General features: G+C 45.0%; 1 protein-coding gene across 3 annotated transcripts; it reads left to right on the top strand.

Moving 5' to 3' along the window:
• Positions 1-240: 240 nt before the first annotated feature.
• Positions 241-16563, top strand: Lrrc74b (leucine rich repeat containing 74B). 3 transcript variants are annotated; one of them, XM_013141530.3, is made up of 9 exons: positions 241-438; positions 1176-1318; positions 1739-1871; positions 2806-3012; positions 7998-8107; positions 8974-9089; positions 10858-10936; positions 12821-12916; positions 15073-16563. In XM_013141530.3, exons 1-9 carry the CDS (start codon positions 282-284, stop codon positions 15226-15228), a joined length of 1197 nt encoding a protein of 398 aa, XP_012996984.2. In that variant the 5' UTR covers positions 241-281; the 3' UTR covers positions 15229-16563. The 3 variants fall into 3 exon arrangements, with proteins under 3 accessions (XP_012996984.2, XP_063082137.1, XP_063082138.1); XM_063226067.1 differs by lacking the exon at positions 10858-10936; XM_063226068.1 differs by lacking the exon at positions 10858-10936 and having other exon boundaries at positions 12821-15235.
• Positions 16564-18347: the final 1784 nt, after the last annotated feature.

The raw sequence follows: 18347 nt of genomic DNA, 5'->3' as shown, positions 1-18347 counted from the left end.
AGGAGGAAAAATGAACGCCGGCTAGGTCAGGACCTGCGCAGTGCAAGTGGCGCCCACTCTCGGTGCTGGCAAGCAGCTGGCTCAAGGTAGCCACAGAGTAGCCGCCGTTCCAGGGGCAACCATCAACACCGAGTTACCCTGGAGACCATGACGTAAGCACATCTTATTGGCTGGGCGAGCGCACAGTGACATTCTATTGGTCTTTCAGGAAGGAGGGTCCGCCCACACCTCCAAGCAGCTTCGTATATGAGGCGCCAGGCTTCAGAGTAGGAGACTGCGAAATGGGTGTAGCTATGAAGGATCCTTGCGAGAATTCTGCAGAGAATGAACCGGAGGAAGAAGTGAAGGCGGCTGCTGGGGATTTTTCAGAGATTGCGGAGGCCGAAAAGGGCTCGGTTGCAGATTCGGACTCCGATTTTGAGACAGAAGGTGTACCCGGTAGGGGGTCAGGCTTGACTTATCTTGAGGGATGCTGGGCAGGGGTGTCAGAAAGGGGCGTGAGCTTTTCCTTGGGTTACCCTTGGAATAGCGGTGGCCGCTTTATGTCTGTGCTCTCCATGCCTATAGGCACCAGGAGTTCCACTATTAAGAACACATTTCCAGAACGCCTCTTAAGTACATCCCCTAACAAACTGTAGGAAGAGGTGTCCCACCCTGAGACAGGTTCAGGGGTGAGTTTTCCTAACCCGCAGGAAAATCTAAGCTAATGGATGTATAGAAGTTAGAATTACTTAAGATTTTCTTTCGGTAAAATGCTCATTAAAACATTGTCATCACAGGCTGGGTGTGGTGGTACAAGCCTGATCTCAGAAATTTGGAAGCTAAGGCAAGAGGATCTCTTTAGTTCAAGGTCAGCCTGATCTACATAGTGAGACCCTATGTCAAAAAAGCAAACAAAAAATTGCTATCTGTAATGGGGAGACAGGAGACAGAGCATGGATTTTAGCATCATACAGGAAGTGTCCCAACTCAGGCTCTGACTTCCTGTGTAATTAGGGAAGGAATTTACTTTCTGTGAGCCTTGATACCCTCATCTGTAATAATGTGGAAATAGTCCCAATGATACAAGAAGTGCCTCTAGAGGAGAAAGAAGATAGATAGTGACAGAGGTCAGGTGAAGAGGCAGAGGATATGGCAGTGAAGGAGTCCACACTTGTCTCCTTGTCTCCTCCCAGGTACCCTTGGACTTGGAGAAGTGGTCAAGGATACCCTCTACCTGGGGTTTTGCCAGGCCTTTAATGTTGTGCCTGTCTCCTGCTTTCTGCGCCAAGAAAATGCTGCAGAGTTGAGCCTGCGGCACCGTGGCCTGGGACCCCAGGTATCTGTGGAGGACACTGGAGCCTGGCTTGGAGAGGAAGGACCCAGGACATAGTGGCCATGGGAGTGTCTCTCCTTGAGTCCATTCCATTCACTGTTAGTGTTCCCTTCTGGGCCAGCATTCCCTTCCCCACATCTGGGAAATAGCATAGAGGCCACAACAGAGATCATCATAAGGGTTGGGAAACCTGCAGGCTCCTAGTGTGCTGGAAGGTTATAGAAAGCTCCGGGAGGTGAGCTCTGGGTAGAGCCCAGGAGATACAGGTTTCCCCTTGGGAATGGGGGCTAGTGAAGGCTTTCTGTTTGGAAGTTACATGTGTGGGCTGAGCCCTGGGAACATAATCCAGGGAAGTGGCCAGATGTGTCTGGGTCCTCAGCCCTGGAAAGAACCAAAACTACAGGATTTTCTGCTTTGTCTCAGGGGGCTCAGGCTCTGGCTTCTATGTTGACCTCCAATCCTTATATCAAGCGACTGGATCTTCGGGACAATGGACTCTGTGTGGCTGGTGCAGAAGCCCTGGCAGATGTCCTGAGCAAAAACAGCAGCATATCTGGTAGGTGCTAAGTCTGGGGCAAGTGGGCAGGCTTGAGCCTTCCCTATCCCCAGAGATGCACTTCCTCTAAACCTGGCCTTCTGATTTGGGGCCAACTAGTATGTCTGGGATATGGGGTGGGGCACATAGGGGTGAAGTTAGACCCATTACATATCCTGACCAATGCTGGATTCTGCTCCTTTCCTAACCTGACATGTCTTCCGTGCTCTGCTGGTGAGCACATACAGACAGACACACATACAAACACACACACACACACACACACACACACACACTTGTAAAAGTCGGCACCTGAATTCAGGTTGGGAGAGTCTTTCTTTGCAAAGAGATAGGATGGACAGCGAGGTGGGAGGACACCATGGGAATTTAGTGAGGTTGGACCCAAATGCCAGCTCTGCTGCTGAAGAGTAGACTGACCTGAACAACCAACTCAACTTTGCCAAGATCATTTCCAGTCGCTGAGATGGCCCCAGCAATACCACTTAGCCCTTGGGATTGTGGTGAACATTAAATGAAACAGCACATGTGAAGAGGTCAGCAGAGTATTTGGTCCCACATAAGTACTTCTGGATGGCCACTTGGACTAGTATTACCAGTCCCTGGCAATAGGGCAGAGAGGGCTCTCTTGTGAGCAGATCATATCGCTGCCAGACACCAGGCACCAGTGGGATGACTCCCCCTCCCCACAGCACCACAAACTAGGTGGTTTTAACCCTTGTCAGAGAAGTTCATAAAGGTACAAGAAGGTTGAAGTCAGGGGTCCAAGAGGACCCAGCCAACAGGTAGCAAAGGTGCTACCCTGTAACCCCAGGACTATCCAATACAAAGCCTCTTCCTCTGCCTCCAGCCTGGAATTTTAGGAGATGGAGAAAGTGGTGGGAGGGAAGTGGCTTCCTTTTGCTCCCACTGACCAAGGAGTGGTGCTGTTCCCCAGATGTTGACCTGTCGGAGAACCAGTTTGGAGCACCAGGGGTCCAGGCCCTTTGTGCTGCCCTCACAGTGAACCAGGCAGTGCAGAAGATGAAGCTGGCAGGGAATGGCCTGGAAGAACAGGCAGCCAAGTACCTTGCTGATCTCCTGCTGGTCCATACCGGTCTGAAATCCCTGGATCTCAGCTATAACCAGCTAAATGACCAAGCAGGTAATACCTGGCCTGGACTGCCATGGAACATGAAAGGTCAACCTCCTCTGGTGGCAGGGGTGGGAAGTAGAAGGAGCACACTGAGCATCCGCTAGAGAACATCTGTGGCCTGGTTTCTGCTCCCCACGTCCACTTTGTCTCGTTCCCCTCCCAGCTGAACCACCCAAAACTCTTAATCCATTCAACTATCTCATTGCCTGTTGCTATCCCTGTTTGACACCAATTTAGCTACTACAAGTCTAGCTGCTAATAATACAGAGCCCCAAACCTCAAGAAGCACATGTTAACATGATAATTACCAGTAATTGTTGGTGTTAAAAAAAACCCAAGATGTGGTTCTAGTAAAAAATAGGGACCCTTGGTTTAGAGATGGCTAGGGAGACCTCTATGAGGAAATGATATTTAAGCTAGAAATATATGGGCTAGGAAAAAATTGGCTGTGGCAAGGCCAGAGGGAGGGAATTTCAAGGAGAGAAATATGAGTATATAGGCCTGTTTCCCAAACTGACAATAACGAGCATGAGTGGATCATGATCCAGAAGATAGTGACCAGTCTATGGCATGGAGAGCCAAGAGGGGGCTGCTGAGCTGAAGATCATGGTAAGGACACGATGACTTTATTCTAAGAGCTGTGAAAAACATGCGTGGGATTCTTTGATATCAGCACTGTCATGCCCCTGGGCCTTGGCACAGGTTTTCTGCTTTGTCACGAATATGAACTTCCACCTGTGCTTGTTCCTGTCGGTTATGAGAATCACCTAGACGGTGTACGTAGTTGTATGCACCTATAGATAGTCCCAGCTGTTTGGGGTGGCAGAAGGATTGCTTGAGCCCCTTAGTTCAAGGTCAGCCTGAGCTACATAGTGAGGTCCTTGTTTTTAAAAACAAAAGCCAGGTTGGGCATAGTGGCACACACCTGTAATTTCAGCACTCAGAAGGCTAAGGTAGGAGGATTGTTGTGAATTTGAGGCCAGCCTTGGCTACATAGTGAATTCGAGGCTAGCCTGAAGTACACAGCAACTGTCTCAAAACAAAAACAAAAACAAAAATAAACAAGAGCCAGGCATGGTAGAAATGGTAGAACATGCCTGTAATCTTAGCTACTCAGAAGACTGAGACATGAGAATCACAAGTTCGGGACCAGTCTGGGCAACTTAGCAAAATGCATTCTCAACTATAGAAAAAAGGGTTAAGATGTAACTCAGTGATAGACTATTATAAACCCAAATATCGAGTTGAATCATCCAAGTATTGTAATCCTCTTTCTAGTTTTCTTCACAATCCAAAAAGTTATATTTGTAATCCTATTGAAATGTTATCGGAATCCCACCAAATTAATCCCAGTCTACAACCACCAATGCAACCCATCGTGAGAATAAAAACACCAAGACATATTCCAAGTTAATGGCAGCCAAGGGGTCCTACCTAAATCCAATCCCCATAAGGACATGTGGACAAAGGCCTTGATCCTAGGCCTCTCCCAGCATTTATTATCTTGTGAAGAAAGAGGGTGGCTCAGATGGGTGATAGGGTGGCAGGATGTGAGTAATTTGAGCTGTCTGGCCAGGTGTTAGATTGGCATCTCTGTAAATTGCAGAGACAAAGATATGCAGAAGGATCAATTTACATAATCCAATTAAGGTAGCAGTGGAATTGTTTTGGGGGCAATTGCTTTGGTTTCTGATATGCAAACTCTTGTGTCCTGGGGAGTCATAGCCTCTTATCTTGAGGCTTCTACCCAGATGACATTCCTGGAGCTATTTACTCTACCATGTCAAGTGCTCAATCCTGTGTTGTGGAGAACACTATGCAAGGAAACAGGACTGTCTGTTGGCTATAGATATTGCATATTAGCACCTTGGCTGGCCTTATTTGCAATCTTATAGCCAATTGAAGAGAGAAGAAAATACCCTAGCCAACTTTTTACATATCAGTATAAGGAAATGAGTCTCCAGACACTCAAAGTTTTGGATTCAAAGGAAGTCACTGGAGTTGTCTCCCTCAGTAGACTACATGCCTATGGTCTATAAAGTCCTGGGTTATATCCCCAATACCACAAAAAGGAGGAAGAGGAGAAAGAAGATCATCTCCTAAACCTGGGTTTAGAAATACAGATCCTTGGGCCATTGGACCTGATGGACCAAATTCTTGGAGGAATGCACATACTTGTTCATTTTAGTGGATATCCCAGAATAATTGTCTGATCTGGAAAGTTTTTGAATTTTTGGGTGTCTCAAGCCACTTAGAGTGATTGGGATGACACCCGCCTTGGCAAATGAAAATTGGTCCTGGAGCTTAACTACCAGAGCCAATATGCCTTCTAGGGAAATTATTGTGGAAAGCCAATGAAATTCAAGGAGAGGCTCACTTCAGACTTTGATAGGCTAAGCACTGGTGTCTCTCTAAGACGCTGAGGTCAGAGGGTGTATTAGTTTTCTAGTACTATACTATTATCTAAGATGATTCACTTAGAAAAGGAATATTTTGACCTGTGGTTTTGAAGTCCATGATGGATTTGCCACATCGTTTTGGGGCTGTGGCAAGGCTGGAACATATGGCAGAGCAAAGGTGTTCAACTCATGGCTGGGGAACAGAAGGGATAATGGAATCCCATAATCCTCTTCTAGAACCCACCAAACAATCAATGACCTAAAAACCTCCCACTAGACTCCATCTAAAGACTTCACCACTTTTTAATTGTGCACCCTAGGAATCAAGCCTGTAACCCATGAACTTCTGAGTGACACTTAAATACCAAGTATAAAGCTTGGTAAGGTGGTGCATGCCTGAATCCCAGCACTCTGGGAAGCAGAGGCAGGAGAAACAAGTCCAAACCCAGCCTGGGGACTTTAGCAACTTAGCATGACCCTATCTCAAAAATTATTTTATAAACTAGCAATGAACAATTGCCAGACAGGCACCCAGAGTGGAGCAGCCAAAAGCTAAGACCCTACAACAGTGGGCAAACACACAGTACATACAAGCGAGGCAATGTGAGCCCTGGGAAAGGACAGATTCAGGCAATCCATTTTTTCTCCAAGTGGAGATATGAGCGTATGCCTGACTCCCTTGCAGGGTGAAGAATTTTGGGTCTCAGATTTCTCACCTAGTCCATAGCATCAATATCACCTACCTTACAGGATAACCGCAGGGGTCATAGAGACCAAAGATTGGCCGTTGGAGACCTATGAAAGAAAACTTCCTCAACCTCTAGCTGCTCAGCAAAGAAAGTGATGCTCCATGAAGTGGGAAGCCATTCCCTTCCCTTTTAGCCCCAGCAGTGCCTGAGGAAGGAGGAAGTACTCACATCTGACAAGATAAGGGCATCAAATCCATCCCTAGGCTTTGAGTCCTGATCTGAGAGGGGAGCAGTGCTAGAAGTATTTGCTGCTGCTCAGGGAGCTCTCCAAGGTGCTAGATGCTTCTGCTACAGTGTGTGCTAGCCAGCAGAGTAGGTACCCTGAGCACCCTGATCAGTTAATCCATTAGGTTTTTTTGTTTTGTTTTGTTTTTTTCTTTTCTTTTCTTTTGAGACAGGGTCTCACTTTATCACTTTGCAGTGCAGGCTGGCCTTGAACTCAGTATGTAGCCAGGCTTGCATTGACCCTCCTACCTCAACTTTCCAAGTGTTGGGATTACAGGCATGTACCACCACACCAGCTTTCAATCACTTGTCTTGTATATATTTCTCTAAACCAGTCTTACTAGATTTGTGCTAGGTGCTTGGATTTTGAAGAAAGTTCAAATCCAATCCTTATGGGAGTCCTAAACTGCTAACAAAGACCAGCCAGGCAGAAAGAGATCTAATGGCTAGAGTCTGGAAGAGGTCTTGACCAGGCAAGCAAGGCTTCCTGACCTGTGAACCCAGATTGGAAAGATGAGGAGCTGTGACCAGGTGTAGAATAGAGTTCCAAGTTCCTAAGTAGGATGTCAGCTGGAAGGCATGTTAGTGCTGGAGCACGGGAGCAATGGAAGGTCAGACTGTCTTGTGCTGACAGAACGGAGAAAAGGCTTGGGAGTAGGATTCTTCCCCATTTTATATGTTAACTATCCCAGGGATTCCCATACCACCCCTTTCTTTTCACTGTCACTCTTGCCTCCTCTCCATAACTGTGCCAGTCTTTTCTTCTCTGACCTATGGTATAAGCCCTTCCCAGCTGCTGAGTCACCCAGCCACTGTCTCTACCAATGCCTGCCAGCAACTAGAAATTTTGTTGAAATGCTAATCCCAGCCTGTCACTTCTTTTTTTGGTCTTTTTCCTTTTTATCGGTACCGGGGATCGAACTCACAACTGCCTGCTTGCAAGGCAGGCGCTTATGCAGCCGAGCTAAACCCCCAGCCCCTAGCCTGTCACTTCTAAAGCCCTCCCTGATTCCTCATGCCTGAGCTCCTTTGGCACAGTATTCAAGGTCTTTCAGCCTCTCTCAAGAAGTGCCCCTCGGGGCTGGGGATTTAGCTCAGCGGCATGAGCGCCTGCCTTGCAAGCAGGCAGTCGTGAGTTCGATCCCCGGTACCGATAAAAAGGAAGAAGACCAAAAAAAAAAAAAAAAAAAAGAAGTGCCCCTCGCTCCCTGTCTCGTTGCCTCTGCTTCCTCCCTCCTCTCACAGCTTCAGACATGAGTGTATTTCCACACATGCCTGCACATCTTCCACTTTCCTGCATCTACTGTCCATCATGTGTGTGGAATGTGTGATGGATTTCTCAGTTCAAACTTAGCTCCTTTCCTTACTTCTCTGACCCCACCAAGGTCACTATTCTGTTCCCACTCCTCTCTGTTTGTAGGAACTCATAGATTTAATTTGTATGATTTAATTTGTATTAAATCTTCCCCTTTAATTGTGGGTTCCTTGAGGGGAGGGAAGGCTCATATCAAGTTCATATATGTGACCCTCCTGCCTGCAGAGTCCCTGGAATACAGTGACATCAGTATCTATATTTGAAGTAATAAACAAAATAAGAAGATCTCTCTTGGTGTTCTTGAAGGAGAGACCCTTGGACCCGCACTGGCAGAAAACACAGGACTCACAGAACTTGACATAAGCTGGAATCACCTCCGAGGCCCAGGAGCTATAGCATTTGCCAGGGGATTGGAGGTATGAGACCCCTACCAAGTCAGCCCCTGGGGCAGGTCTCCTGGGTGCCAGCTCCTTGTCTTTGTTGCTCTCCAGAAATGAACCTTAGATCTTTTAAACAGAGAGTAAAGGATATTTCTTTAGGTTACTTTTATTTCATTGGCCTCATTTAATGACTAGATACACTATGTCCACTCTCATATCATTTACTAAAAGGTCCACAGCTGAAGGTCAAACACCTTTTCCAGACATCATAGACACCTGGTAGGGACATCTGTGCTTCTGGTGTGCTTACAGTTCACACACACACACACACACACACACACACACACACACACACGCTCTCCTGAAATGACACCCTTGCACCTTTGCATGCTAGTGCGCCTCAAACATCTGACCTACTCCCTTGTGGGTTATGAAGCAGTTTTAGAAATCGGCAACTAAGCTTTACCAGTGTATCCCGGCATCTTCAGTGTCTCCAGTGCCAACTAATTTTATGTGGTCCCCCTCAGGATAAACTAGCCATTGCCTCATCTGTTTGAACAAGGACTGACATGGGTGCCCTGCCACACAGGGTGGCAGACAGGTTCAGTCTTGCCAGAGGATGTACCTTTCTCCCCATAGCAGTCCCTAGGAGAGGTTTCATCCAGTAGCCTTTCATTGGCCCCTGGGCCCCTGGGACTACTCCTTGTCTGAGGGTTCCTTGCACTTGAGATGCTCCCACAGGGGTGTGGATCTTATCACTGTGTCTGTGGCCTGCTGCTGCCTGGTTTCTGAGGTCATTCACACCCACATCTGTCTTCCTCTTTTGGACCTCTTTTAGGCTCTGAGGCTGTGGCCTTCTCCCCCATCAGATGTGGTCCCATGGCTTCATTCTTTTGCTCTAGGCAAACATCTTTCTGAAAGTTCTGGACATCTCATACAATGGCTTTGGTGACCTTGGAGCACTGGCTGTGGCTGAGGCCCTGAAAGTCAACAATGTATTGGAGGAACTCAACATGAGGTGAGAAGCACAGGATTACCCTGCCCAGAGACAGAAGCACCATAATTTTACTGCTATTCCATTTAATTTCTGAACCTACCACAATGTCTCCAGGATGGAAGTTGAGCCACAATCCCAGAGCACCCAGCTCTGCCCATCTCTCTTAAAATGATCACTTATAGCCAGGTAATCCCAGTATTCTAAAGGCGAGACCCTATCCCAAAATTTAAAAATGAGCTGGGGATACAAGTCATGGAGAGATCCTGAGTTCAATATACAGTACGCGAAAAAAAAAAAAAGATCATAACTTGTATATTGACATTTATCATTCGTATGGTGCAGGCAGCTGGCTGAAGATCATGGACCAGTGTACAAAGCAGGGTCAGAGGGCCTGGTGCAGGGTGGGTTCCTTGTGTGAGCTTTTAGCCCTCTCAGTGCAGCCCAGTCTGAATAGGACAAGGCAGAGTCTGGCAGGTGGGCCTGTGGGTATGCTTTCGTCAGCACATGGCTACTAGGAGTCTGCTCTGTATAGGGTGCTTCTCGAGACCAGGCAGTGTCTTGAGATTTGGTAGATAATAGGCCAGGGGCGAGCACAGTGAAAAGAGGTGAGGCCAGGAAGATGATGGATTGCCTCCCCAGGGGGCTGCCGCTGTGGACAGGGAGACCCCATTCAGTCCAGCTCACTTTACTTCCCCATGGGAAAAGCCAAGGCTAGAGGCAGCCTTAAGAGGTAAAGAGCTGGATGTAGGAAGTCAGAAAGGAGTGGACTGGTTCTGGAGACAGAGTGGCTCAGAGATGAGGCCAGGGTTTGGGTTCAGCAGAAGGAGAAGGAGGAGGAGGAAAGGATGTGGAAAGGGAGAGGGGTGACATTCTAAAACAGACGTCATGGTGATAGGCATGAGGTGCTAGCTGGGTAGAACACATGGGAGCACCTGCTGAATTTTAAAGGTCCCGGGAGTAGCAGCTGGCCTCTACCAGGAGGAGGCACACTCTAGGTCTGTTTGTTGCATGGTCTCCTGTAACACTAGGAGGACCAATGAGGCAGTATTGTATCTTTACACATGGGGAAAAGTGGAAAGCTAGTATGTGAAGCTCAACTTGTAGGATGGAACAGCAACTCCAGCAAGGGCTCTGGAGAAATCAGCCCTGAGAAAATGTTTGGAAGGCTGCAAGATGTGTAAGTCCTTTTAAAATAAATACATATTTATTATCTATATTAATGGGGTTTGGTATGATGTCTTCATATCGTCGTGTAATGTGCACCAATCAAATTCAACCTTTTTCCACCCTCCCTCTTCCCCATAACCTTTTCAGTCTCTAATAATCACTATCCTAGGTTTAGGGTTTTTGTTTTGTTTTGTTTTGTTTTGCCACTGGAAATTAAAGTCAAGACCTTGTACTTGCCAGGCAGGAACTTATGCCATTGCTATATCTCTGGCCCCAGGTTTAGTTTTAGTTTTAAGTTTTCATTTTCACATATGAGAGAGACTATGCAGGGATTTTTGTTTTGGGGGATACTGGGTGGGGATTGAACCTAGGGATATGTGCATGCTAGGCAAACACTCCACCACTGAGCTACACCCCAGCCCAAAATACTCTGGTCTTGTCTTTCTGTGCTTGGCCTATTTCACTTAATATAATGTCCCCCATGTGAATGGCAACTATAGAATTTTATCCTTCTTTATGATTGGATCATACTCCATTGTGGATGTATACCACATTTTCATCTGTTGATGGACACCTTGATGGATTCTGTATCTCAGTATGATGCAGGTCTTTTATGTTGCAGCAATAACCGCATCTTTGCTGCGGGAGCACTAAGCCTGGGGATGGATCTCCGGGTCAACCAGACACTAAGGATTCTTGTCGTGAGTGCTGACCTCCTATGGTGGGGGTAAGGGGGAGGCCCCAGCACATAACTGCCCTATCTCTGCCCGTTTCCCTAGATTCATTCCCCACTGCAGCCCCCACCCCAGAGGCAGTGGATGCGCAGCAGTACACACAGGCCTCACAGCTCTGATGGGAGGGGCCTCCAGGTTCCTCTCTTGACCCTTCCTTCCCCTGCTATTCACTCTCTCACATCCCACCTGGCTCACACCAAGCTTCAGACTACTCCTTACCCCCCCCCTCCCGGAAGCTGGCCCACAATTCCTTGCTGTCTTGCATGAGTGATGTTTGCTGAAGGGGCCCGAGCACCTCTAGGGTTGCCTTTGTCTTCTTCCCTGCTTTTCCTCTGGCCTAGGTATAGTGGATGGCCACTGCCCGGACCTACTGAGGACTGTGTACCCAGCACTATTCCCCTCCTCCAGGGTTGTGGGACAGAGGGAACCACAGAGCAGGACAGTGCAGGAGACAGACAAGGGAGGCAGCTACGTGAAAGTGAAGGAGGTGCTAGAGAACTGTGTGCCAACAACACAGGCCTGGATGCGGCTGGCATCTGTCTGTGCTTGGCCCTTAGCTCCCCAACTCCAGGGTCCCCACTGCTTCTCATTTATCCCCACCCCCACCCCACTGCGGGAACCCAGAGCTTTCTCAAGCTTGGATTCACATTTTCTGCCATCTGGTGGATGCTCCCCAAAACACAAGGAGCTGTGAAAGTCCAACCTGAGTGGCATCACTAAAAAATTTCTTATTTTTATTTTATTTTTTTATTTAAAGAGAAAAAAAAAGGACATAAACAAAGCAGTAAAAGGGTACAAATAATACAGCATTTCAAAAAAATATATACAGTAAAAAATCACCAGTTAATAGGTTACATATTATCTTCCCAGAAACAGTTGTCCAAATTACAAAAATTAAAGCATATAAAGTGGACATTCATACAGTGAAACTGGAGACAGTTCTGTTCAATTTCTTATTTTTAAATTGCATTTTTAAACAGGTACCTATTTATTTATACATTACCTCTTCCTGAGGGCTGTCTCTTGGCAAGGAGAGCCAGGTCAGAAGCCGGACTGTTTCCCTTCCCCACATCTGCCCTCCGCAGTCTCTCACCTCCTGAAAGTACTTAGGTCGCTGACTTCTCCCTTTTCTGTCTGCCTCTCGTCCGGGATGTGTTGACCCCCTAGTTACTCCAGACCTACTCCTTCCTGTCTACCTGCTATCTGATAATCTTTCTAAGCCAGAAACATGCCCCTGGCATTCCTGCTTTACTGTTGCTTCTGATAAATCCAAGCTTCATAGTTCATTACTCATAGCACATGGTGGGGCATCTGGACTCTGACAAGTTCACCAATGTCATCCCTGGGTGCTCAGAATTCTTTACATACACACACACACACACACATACTGTACTATTTTCTACCTCTGCTTTTGCTCCTGTTACCCTTGCTGAAATACTGGTACCCTCACCTACAAAGCTTAGCTCTGGGGTTTTACTGTCCGTCCTCTCTTCCCAGCTGGAATTGGTATACACTTTCATTGAACTTATTACACTGAGTTTGATGTTTCCTTCTCCTTCCTTCTCTCTAGTGGGTAAGCTCATTAGGGCCAGTTATATTTTGTCTGTAGCTTTGGTACCTAGCACAGAGTCAGGCAGGGGGTGGGTGTCCAGCTTTCCTCTCTTCCTCAATCCAGTAAGGAGCCTCACCCACCCTACTCTGCCCTGTGGAGATACTTGATCAGCTAAGATGGTGGGGCTAACCACATTAACCATGTCATCAGAGATAAGGAGTACACCTTCCCTTGCGTGTTGTTCTCTAACCTCCCTAGGCTTGGCTCCTCTCAGTTCTTTGTGTTTATTTCATTCTTAGGTATCCAGGAATCCCATGCAAAGTGAAGGCTGCTTTGGTCTCCTCAAGTCTGTCCAGGACAACACAGCATCTGCCCTCGAACTGCTGGATATCTCTGTAAGAGCTTTTATAAGCCTTCTCTCTGATCCACCAAAAGCCCTGTGAGCTTCTATCATCTCTATTTTAGACGCAGAAAGTGAGGATTACAGAAGTAAAGTGCCCTGCCCAGGTACAGCATGTGCTATGGTCAGTGTTCCAATCCAGGCCTAAATGTAGGTCGTGAGACAGCTCCAGCTCTGCTTCCACTCTGGGCTGGTAGCTTTGCTATGATCTCTCTCACACTGTGCCCCTGCCTGAGTTTTTCAATGGCTGAAGGAGAAAGAGGTGGAGGTTAGGGGCTTGATGCTCATAGTCCACTTATGTTTAGATCTGCTGGCTCAGCACCTGCAGGGTTGCCTTCCACCCTTGTCCCATCCCTGACCTAAACCACCTACAGGTAGATTCTGGCACTGGGAGATTCATGTGTATAATTGTAGGGGAGGTTAGGACTCCTTTTCGTTCAGTGTTGCCTTTTTAATACAGAAAAAGTCACTCTTTTCTAAGAATGAGAGAAACTTGTGTTGATATTTTGTTTTTGAGATAAGGTCTCACTACATACAGTTCAGGTCAGTCTTGAACTCACTGTGTAGCCCAAGGTGGCCTCATATGAGGCCTTATCCTCTCAAGTACTAGGATTATGGCATGTGCAAGCTGAGAATCTTAGAATTTTTTGTATATGTGTGATACTTGGGATGTAACACATGTAGGCAAGCACTCTACCACTAAGCTACGACCCCAAACCTCAAAAATATAAATTACTAAAAGAAATGCTGAGCTAAACTTTGATTTATTTCAATCCAGACTTGAGTCATAGGCTTTCTAGAGATGTATCCCACATCTTTCAGATTTTGGGACAACTGATCTCTTCATTAGCCCAAAGCCAGCAATTAGCATGCTACACCTCTTCTGCTTTGAAAATGCTTGTCAGCATTGTATACTATTCTTTAAAAAGGCGGAGGTGGGGTGGGATATGAAGCTCTCCTGTTAAAGTACACGTTTATTCAGTACAATGCATCGGTATTAGCTGAGACCTGTAGTATAACAGGAATACCGGGCTTTGGAGTCAGTTCTAGCCTGAGACCAAATCCTGGGTTCATTAATGTGAAATATTGCACAAAAATCTGAAACAGGGCTGGAGATAGAGCTCAGCAGCACAGCACCTGCCTGGAAAGTACAAGGTCATAAGTCTGATCCCCAGTACAAAAAAAAAAAAAATTCTTAACCAGAGAATCATCACCAGTAACCTACATCTAATGTTCTAGTTTCTATTTTTTTTTTCTTTTTTATCGGTACCGGGGATCGAACTCACAACTGTCTGCTTGCAAGGCAGGCGCATATGCCGCTGAGCTAAATCCCCAGCCCCTTAGTTTCTATTCTTTAAATGTTAATCATTAGTCTAAGATGACTAGCCCAGATGTTATCCTGAGCCTTGAGGGATATGCTATGAATCCTTATAGTTCAAGTCAAACTCTTCATAGGGTTCAGCCTTGTCTATATTTGAAGTGAGTCTGACAAACACCTCCCAGGGGCATTATGAAGATGAAAGAGAGCCAGGTATGGTGGTGTATACCTGTAGTCTCACCTACTCAGGTGGCTGAGGCAGGTAGATTACCTGAGCTCAGGAGTTCAACGCCAACCTGGGTAACATAGTGAGACCCTCCCCATTTCAAATAATAATAAATTACTTGAAAATATGTGTATAAATTATATTCAAATAATACTATTTTTTATTTTTTATGTTAGCCCCTATAGAACAACTTTCAGAGAAAGATTCTGCTGAGGCAGAAGGGATATGGTCAAGGCAAGCTAATTACCGGCTTTGGACTAATGGAAAGAGATATCACAAGAATATATTTAAGTTCTAGTTCTCTTGTCCTCAATCCCTTTGTTTTTGACTTACTAATTTAATTAGCATGCTAAAAAGTGCACATAGATTGAGGTTAGATTACAAATAGCATATACCTATATAAAGGATCCCCAGATCAATAGAGCACCCCCCCAAACCTCCCTTTGACTCCCATTTCTTCTCTGTTTTAATAGGGTAGGTAGTATGAGATTGTCATGCACAGGAGGGAAATGCCCAAAGAGGCTTCTTTAATATTGTGTGTGTACACAAAAATAAGCAACTTATCAGAAAGTATTCATACACTGCCTTGTGATGGGTTTCTTCTTAGGATATCGAGGTAAACAGAAAGTTTGATGACCTTGCCAGCTCGGTGAAGGTAATTCTTCCAGGGCTATGCATAAAGAAGGGTGCTCAGAGAGAGTGGCATATAAAAGAGTTGTTGCCAGTCTTCAGACAGTACCCACAAGGATCTGCACCTAAATGACTTTGGACTGTGGCTTCCTCATTTCCTCCAGTAAGTTTCAGGTTCCATGTGGGGCCATTTAACTCACGGTACATGTGTTTTCCTCTGTCCCGTGGCCTTTGCAGTAATCTAGACCTCTACTTGCTACCACTTATTTGCATAATACAAACCCTACACAACAATCTGGATGCAGGGCCAAAGACATCTTCATGCTTCTGATGCTCATGGTTTGGTGATCATCATACACAAAATATGAGGAGCCATACACCTAGCATTCTCAAACTCTACTTGCAAGAATGAAAATTGTCACAACTTTCCTTGGAAAGCAATTTATCATTATGCACTCAACCCTAAAACTACCTGTGCCCTTTGATCTAGTCTTTTAATTAACCTGCTCCATAGAAATAATCAGATTCATAAAAAGATTGATGCCTGAAAAAAAAAAAAGATTGATGCCTGAAAATATGCCCTGGAATGCAATGAAAATTGGAAATGTTGTACTAAGATGCTGAAAAATTAAAAGTCAATTAGAAGATAGTTATTAGCAAAAATAGTTAAAAGGATAGTTATTAGCAGTATTGTCATTCTGTGCTGAGCTTGTTACCCTAGTAACCAAGTGATAAGATTGTGGTGCATCCAAAAGATGAGAAGTATAAAATAAAAGAGGCCTTTATTCTGAGAATGGGGAGAGAGAAAAACAACCCCACCACCACCACCACTGGAGTCTGGCTTTCTCTCTGCCATACACACAGTGTGGGGGCATACATGTAGCTTAGGTTTGGGGTGGTGCCTATGGGGCATTAGGAATACACAGGTAGCCCATTGGTATTCATTTCATGCCACAGGCAAATTCCTAGGGGCGGGGAAGATAAAGCTCCTTGGTTCCACCTCCAAGGCTTTACCTGCTACAGTGTCTCGTCTGGGCCAAAATTCTTACACAAGCACCAACCACACAGTTATAGATTAACTGGCTGCGTTGTCATGCTGTTCTGTATGGTCCTCCCCCACCACCCCAGTAACCTGTTTGTTGTGTCAACCTTTGTTCCCTTTGTAAGATACAAATGATGCTTTGTCAACCATTGTTGCCTTTATGAGAGACAAATGTTCCTGGAATTGGCAGACCAAGGGCTATGAACTGGCTAGGCACCCACTGTGAAATGCCTCTGATCTCAAGCAAAGGGGAACAAAGGCCCACCTTGTTTCTGTTTCTCATCCCTATATACTTAATAATCAATGAGCTAATCATAAATGAACTATAAAAGTCAGTCAAAATTCTAACTCAGTTGCACAGCTTTGCAAATTCCATCTGCATTGTGTCGCTGGGCCAACTAAAATAAAATGGCTTCTTTTAAAAAAGACGTAGTCTTGCCCCGTTTTTCATGGGGGGGGGTCTTTGTGTGGGGGCTACAACAGGAAGTAAGGTAAATGTTCAAAAACTAAGGTTTTGAATTCTGCTAGTAGTTTTGTTTTGTTTTGTTTTGAGACAGGGTCTCACTACGTAGTTCATGCTGGTCTTGAACTCATTATGTGGCATAACCTGACCTTAAATTTGTGGTGATCCTCCTGCCTCACCCTCCTGAATACTGGGATAACAGTCATGTGCCACAACACCTGGTCTGAATTCTGCCAGTATTAAAAACCACATACTCAAAGAATATTGAACATTTCATGAAAACATACATGATTAATGTTAGGTAAGACATCAAGATACAAATATCATGTGGTTTTTCTAGTGCCACATCAAAAAGTTAATCATAACTGTATGACCCAGTAATTTCACCCCTAGGTATACAGTAAAAAGAAATGAAAAAATATATGTACCTTAAAATGTATACATAAATGTTCATAGCAGCACTCTTCAGAACAGCCAAAAAAGTAGGTGCTCACCAATGGATAAACATGATGTGGTATGTCTAAACAATGGACTCTTACTCAGCAATAAGAGGGATAAAATATAGGGTGAAAAAATGTTTTAAAATTTATTATGGTGATAGTTGTGTTACTATGAATATACTAAAAATAATTAACTTGTACACAGAACTATGAATGAGAAAATTTTAGGGTATATAAATTATATCCTAATAATGCTAATTTTTTTTCTGTCTTTTTGAGATAGGGTTTCACTATGCAGTTCAGGCTGGCCTTGAGCTCACTTTGTAGCCTAGGCTGGTTTCGAACTCACAACAATCCTCCTGTCTCAGCCTCCCAAGTGCTGGGATTACAGTTGTGAGCCACCACACCTGGCATTTTTTTTTTCTTTTTTTGAGACAGGGTGAAAACTGTAATTTAGGCTAGCCTTGAATTGATGGCAAGCCTCCTGGCTCAGCCTCCTGAGTTCTGGGATCACAGGCATGTGCCACCATACCCAATACTTAAAAAAAAAAGGAAAAGTACTGATATGTGGATCAAATTTTAAAATATACTACATGATACTGGGCATGGTGATGTACACCTGTATTTCCAGCACAGGGGAGTCTAAGGCAAAAAGATCACTGCAAATTTGATTAGCCTGACTTAAATAGTGAGTTCAAAACCAGCCTCAAACAAAACAAAACAGAACAGAACAGAGGAAGTATTCTGTATTAACGGAACCAATTACAAGGCTACATATTTTATGATTCTGTTTATATGAAATATCCAGAATAGGTAAATCTAAAGGGACAAAAATAAATTACAAGTGGTCTAGTGATAGGGGGACAGATCAATAAGGGATTGACAGCCAACAATATAGATTTCTTTTGCAGATGATAAAAATGTTCTAAAATTGATTATGGTGGTGTGCAACTAGTGAATATACTTAAGACAAGCCTGGTATCCCTGTTCTGGAGGTACAGATAAAGGATCACTTGAGCTGAGAAGTTGTAGATGAGCCTGGGCAACATACTTAGGACCTATCTTAGCCAAAACACAAACAAAATTAAGACTTCCATTTTCCTGAAGGTCTGAGCTAAATGCCCATTTTCCTGAATCTGAATGAAAGCTTAACAAATTGATACAAACTTCAGGGAAATCACAACAGGTCATGTATGGACATCCTTCGTGCCCATTTTTATATAAGTCTCTTGAAAAGTTTACCCAAAAACCCAATGACATCATCAGAAATAGTCAAACTACAAACTAGGAAATTTATCAACATTATC

This window comes from Cavia porcellus, unplaced genomic scaffold (assembly GCF_034190915.1).
Source record: "Cavia porcellus strain 051 isolate PalLab524CR breed Dunkin Hartley unplaced genomic scaffold, mCavPor4.1 scaffold_16, whole genome shotgun sequence".
NCBI lineage: Eukaryota > Metazoa > Chordata > Mammalia > Rodentia > Caviidae > Cavia > Cavia porcellus.
Note: the sequence above shows the minus strand (reverse complement) of the source record. Positions and strands in the feature narration are given on the sequence as shown.